A 5934-nucleotide genomic window follows, 5' to 3' on the forward strand; every position below is an offset into this window, starting at 1 on the left:
ACAGACTTTCGGAGAAATGTGACACAACCCGCTGGGACAATTATGCTTGGAACGGCAGTATAATAATTACGGAAAGTGAACCACATAACATGGTGATTTTGCTTCATTGATCAATAGCGGAGATCTATAATCTCCCATCTAGAATGAAGAGACAACAAGTAAACGAAATCGAAAAAAAATCAAGAGAAATGAAAAAGTCCTTTTGAAATGTTTCTAGAGATTCAAAAATTTTCATTTTTGAATGCATTTAGAATCCACCCGCGAGATCTGTCACTTAAATGTCAAATATGACTTTGACATCAGATTTGACGGATTGCGGTCCGATAACTGCAAACTTTGCAGTGCAAAGTTGTTGCAGTTATCGGTCTTGCAGTTAAAAAGCACCTCCCTGACACCGTAACCTCATTACCTATAGTTTGACAGTACCCCCATTATGACGAACCCCTCGATTCCGAGCCCCAAACAACAATGGCCGCAAAGAGAATCTGACGTGCTCTTCTTTCCCGTTCAGTGTTGCCTTATCTATCGATGTCGCTGTTTGTAGCAGTTAGTAACATGCCATTTCATTCCCGCGTACCGTACAGTGCCCATTCACCGCGAGGGTTCCATTCACCGCTCACTTTTTACTTGGAAGTTATATTTTTCCTTAAGAAAACACTTTTTCAAAAATATGTTCACCGATACTTCAGTAACGCTTTTCTGAAGGATTGGGGAAAATATTTTTCGTGAAGTGTGTTTTGTTACACAAAAAATAGCTTTTAAGTGAAAGGCGAGCGGTGAATGGAACCTTCACGGTGAATGGGGAGTACGGTATACAAATATACAGGCTACGAACGTGTCAGGGAGGTGTTAAAAAGCTTTGCAGGTTAAAGACTTGCAGTTATCGAACGGCGACTGTATAGACCATTTTACGAACTGACAGGTGTCACGGATCCTGCTGATATTGATGTTGCTTTTACGTGCGTTATGTCAGCGGATCCGAACTTTCTGTCAAAATTTCATTCATGAATTGAGTTCAGAAACGTCTCGTAAAATGGTCTATTAATTTTTCTTTTAACTTGGTTTCAAAAATTTTTAGGGTGTATATTTTTTGGGAAAGACAAACTATAACCATAGCAACTAACTAACTTGCAACACTTGAAGTCTTCGCTGGTGATTTTGTCTGTGAATAATCCGTTCTCTGTTCCGCTTCTACCGAACCGACCGAAACCGAAAAACCAGCCCTATTGTTTATTATTTTTGCATTCAGATTTTCAAGCAGTCTTGTAGGTATATAAATTATATCATGGCAAGTGATAAATCAATTATTGAGAATGTAGCTCGAGTGTTACGTTCTTCATGTTATCATGTGATAATTCACTGCCTATAATTGAATCTCTTGAAAAGATTGAGTTTATTAATGATACATTGTTTTTTTTTTTAAACAACACTTATCCCAAAAATTAATTTCCATTCGACCAATATTGACTTAATACAAGTCAAAATATCATATTATAATATAGAATATAATGCATGCCTGATGTGTATAATGAGAAAAAGCACTAGTTCAGAAATGTAGAATAGCGTTGGCGGATAGCACTATCCAAACACACATTAAATATCGTCCTTCGACGTCCTTAATCAACGTTGTATTATTGTTCTTCCTTCCGTTATAAGTATACCTAAACTCACCTGCATTACGGATATAAAACATTCGTAAAATATTAGCATTATTTCGAAAATTGCTTGTCGCAAGCTATCGACTAATTGTTGTTTTGTCTTCAGAGTACATATTCGAATTTTCTATCGAAAGAAAGCAATAACAAAAATAACTAAATTGATATCGTCGAGGTTTTTCTTGTTTTTGGTTTTCGTGATTGATAAATTTTTGTATGTTTCAAAAATATTTGCAATTCTTATTTAGAGTCATCACATATCCAATTACAATTTTTTGTTGTGTTAATGCTATTCTCTATAAAATGTATCCTTTTAATCGCTAGACTCCCATTTTTAATCCTAAGGAGCGTTTTGCTTTTATTTACTCAAGAAATCACATATCATTTTCATTTTTGTCGCAGCGGCCTGCGTCTTTGTGTGAATTTGTGAATTTTTTTTCAGTTTGCAATTTACAATATATCATTGAACAAAATGATCAGTGCGACGAACGAAAAACTGAACGAGAATTTTTTTAAATATATTAGATAACTGTGATTTATGTGTAAAGATTTTTAATTAGGGGATGAAATAAAAAAGTAACAGCGAAAAATGTAACGAAAAGTATGACCGAGATGTTACGAAAGAATCTCTCTCAAATATTGAGAAATGTAGTTGCTTATCTAAGTTTGACTAACTTTTATGATTATAACTTAGTTTGAAGCAACAAAGAAAAATAAGTCAAAGTCAAAAGTCGAGCAGTTTAGTTAGTGAACGAGGACTAATGCCATAAACTTTAAAAATAAAAGCTCAGTCATCTTCCTCCTGTATGCCATTTAGTTGCACTTGTTCGGTATCTTCCACCACCAGGGACACAAGGGATTGTCTATCAGCTTCCTGTGATGGATCGTGAGCAACATCTTCGTCATCCTCACTCATACTGCTGGAGTTACACCGACGATTGCTATTCGAATCTGCAGCATCACCTTCTTCATCACTACTGCTTGAGCTAGTTGATGTGGAACTATCCGACTCACTATCTTCGCTGCTTGTTCCCTCGTCAGAAGAGCTATCCATTCGCTCGATTTGGTTAGAGTTGTTCCTTGGTGAAGACTTGGCAGATAGGATCATCCCAATACGGGAAGCATGTTCCAGCTGTCGCCGCAACTCTAAGAGAGAGGAGGGAAAAGAATCTTTTAATCTTATGGTTTTGTGTTGTGTCAATAGAATCACCAAAAATTGATATTAGTATCGTTTGCGGGGCAGTGTTTTCTGGAGATTTTTGTATTTGCGCGCCGATAGTAATTTTACCTAGCATGTCACACCTTAACAATATTCAGTGTGTCCGACTCATTGATAGCAAATATGACTAGAACAAGATACCTGACTCTTGCAGAATTCATCGAACATGATTGTCGCTGCGCGTGAGCAAAAGTCGAACTAATTTATACACTGTTAATATAATGTATACTGCCGCTCCAAGCAAAACTGTCCCAGCGTCCATAAGGTTTGCACAGAATATGGGACAGTTATGCTTGGAGCGGCAGTATACTTAACGTCAAAATCAACTGACGACAAGGCCAAGACATGACTGCTGAAAGCTGAAACAATTTTTTCAGTATCCATGAGGACGACTGTACGGTGCTGCCATCCGAAAAATGATAATGTGTACGAATATTTAGTTCTCAAACATGAAACTTTCCGGAAGAATCAAGAATAGACCATTTTACGAACTGACAGGTGTCACGGATCCTGCCGACGACATTTTGTCAAAATTTCATTCATGAATTAAGTTCAGAAACGTCTCGTAAAATGGTGCCCCCAGCCACCAAAATTTTTTCAGAGACTTCAATGAGTTTTCTCGTAAACATAGCGTTGAAGCGGCGAGCCCGGCGAGCAATTACAATGCAAACTTTCATGTAAGTTGGCGCGTTCTGATAATGGCTAGAAGGACCAACATTCACAGGAATGGTTAAAAAGCTATAATCTTTCTAGGACAGCTATTTCGAGCTTTAGGGCAGCATTTTTTTCGCTTTTGTCGATCAGCGTAATCAAGAAGTTCTAGCAAAAATTCGTAGCGATCAACAATTACAACGAAGTTGAAGTTTAAAGATTAATTTTTGGTTTTTGTTTGACACGTTTTTTAAACAGGTAGTCCCACGTCAAAACCGTGTTATTTTGAAAAACTATGGAAATCAAAACCGGGCTATCTCGGGAATTTGTGTGAAAGAAAACCGTGTTACAACTTATTCTTCTTATTCACGGGGAATGCATTCCGTGTAGAAAAGTACAAAAAATACCGTGATATTTTAAATACCCGTTTAAGAAAGGTGTGTGAAAACGACCGTACAAAAAAAGAACCGGATGTAGTTCATTCGGGAATATAGTTTTTGGGGTAATAGTGCATTTGGATCATCTTTCGATTTACAGTAAATTCGAGGAAATATCTTTGCCAAAAATGATCCTCGAGGTTTCAGTAAATGCGGAAAAATATATTACCCTGTCTGTACCGAAAATTGTTGCTTTCCTTTTTTTTTCTAAATATAATTACCAAGATTTTCTGCAGTAAGATCGCGTATTCTGTCTTCCAATCGCCGCCGTTCTGAGTTGCCTTCAGGTGTATCTTTGGTCGTAGTGGTAGCGTTACTGCCAGCACTCTCATGTTCCTCTTTGACGGTAAGCGATTTGATGGTATTGTACCGTCGGGTGACTTGCTCATAGTTTGCTTCCAGTTGAAGATACTCCTGTATTAGTTGACTCTTGCTCAACCCTTCGAGCCTTTCTGAACGGGCATCCTCGTAAACACTAGAGAATTCCTTGGTAAGAAACTCCTCTTCATCCTCTGGTAGTGAGTAGAAATAATTTTCTTCTGAATCTATAGAAAAACTTGAGTCACGAGTTCTACCTGAGGGAGTTAAGACATGCGGCATATGATCTTCCATTAGAAAACGATTTGTGTTGTATGGCACTAGCAGTGGATGATCCAATTGACGGAGAGGAGCAATCAGAGGAATCACACCCCCACCGATGGTTCCCAACGTCACTTCAGATCTTCGTTTACCGGTAGCAGACCTAAGTTTGGGCACTTGGAATTTCCAAGGACTTTCCATTAGTGCGCGCAAGCCTGATGGTCGCTTACCACGTTTTGTTTTGCCACGACGAGTTTTCCGCTTGCTACTACTTCTTTCACCAGAGCTACGACGTTTTTCACCTAATGCATCCTTTCTATTACCACCCCCACTGCTGGAGGATCTAGTAGAACCTCCAGCGCTAGAAGTTACAGGAACACCGTCAAACTGATTTACACTAGCAGAATCGTTCTCATCTACTAACATCGTCGTCGCGACGACTGGAGATGCCATCACCGGCTGCTCTCCTGTCGTCGCAGTGCTCGTGAAATCATTTCGTGCTTCCGAAGACGTAGTACTCTCGGCTTCCACACGAAGCGCTTCAGTCGGCGCTACGGCTGAACATTGTGCTGGTTCGACGTCATTTTGCTTCGCAAGCAAATTTTCACTTTTCACAGGGTTTCCAACGTTTTCCATCGACATTGTAAACTTTTTGCAAACACAGTAGTTATGTGGAAAAAATAAATGTTTAAGTTATGCAAAATTTGTTTCGAACACTAACTAGATGCTGTTTGCTTGTACAATTTTAGTGATCTTGTAGACGACCAAACAGTTGTCGCCATTTTTCACACTCAATGGTATTACTTTTAACCGATGGTGGCGCTTTTCGCTGACCGGTTGGTGTACGAAGAAAAAAACTGCCAGGGTCTTATTCAAACGGAGGCACACTATACACCACAGTTTATAGTCACTAAACTTTGGCCGTTATAAGTCGCGTACCCTTTCAATTACACCACTGTTTCACTGCACCACAGATATATAAAGCAAACAAAAAGGTAATCAACGTTGCTTCTGCTGATATCCCAAATCTCGTTCGTCCGTGCGTAAAGGTGTAGAGGTGGGCACTCGAATAATCACCATGCAATGCTGGTACGATATCTTTGTGGAGACGTGCTTTCGCGTGCGTTTCTCGAAACAAAATGTGCCGTTCGGCTCGATGTCGTTTCTTCCGAACCCCGTTTTTGCTGTTTACTCTTTATTGCGTTCCTTTGCTGGGTTGCCATTATTCTCATACTGATTCTTTTACAACAGAGTTTCTGTCTGTAAAGTTGGTGAAGCTCCAAACTTTGTATAAAACGTCCCGTTTTAGTTCAAAGATATTTTCAACAGAAACACACGAAAGTCTAACACAGAATATCAAATATTTATCAAAAGTTATTCGAAGCTTGGAATG

The 5934-nt window shown here is 38.9% G+C and overlaps 1 protein-coding gene across 2 annotated transcripts; it reads right to left on the reverse strand.

Moving 5' to 3' along the window:
- Positions 1–1327: 1327 nt before the first annotated feature.
- Positions 1328–5697, reverse strand: LOC129721930 (protein HEXIM1). Of its 2 annotated transcripts, XM_055675059.1 has the most exons (3): positions 4538–5696; positions 4184–4474; positions 1328–2801 (listed from the first exon to the last, which is right to left on the reverse strand). In XM_055675059.1, exons 1-3 carry the CDS (start codon positions 5181–5183, stop codon positions 2443–2445), a joined length of 1296 nt encoding a protein of 431 aa, XP_055531034.1. In that variant the 5' UTR covers positions 5184–5696; the 3' UTR covers positions 1328–2442. The 2 variants fall into 2 exon arrangements, with proteins under 2 accessions (XP_055531034.1, XP_055531025.1); XM_055675050.1 differs by having other exon boundaries at positions 4184–5697.
- Between the last annotated feature and the right edge of the window lie 237 nt (positions 5698–5934).

Source organism: Wyeomyia smithii, chromosome 1 (genome assembly GCF_029784165.1).
Source record: "Wyeomyia smithii strain HCP4-BCI-WySm-NY-G18 chromosome 1, ASM2978416v1, whole genome shotgun sequence".
Classification (NCBI taxonomy): domain Eukaryota; kingdom Metazoa; phylum Arthropoda; class Insecta; order Diptera; family Culicidae; genus Wyeomyia; species Wyeomyia smithii.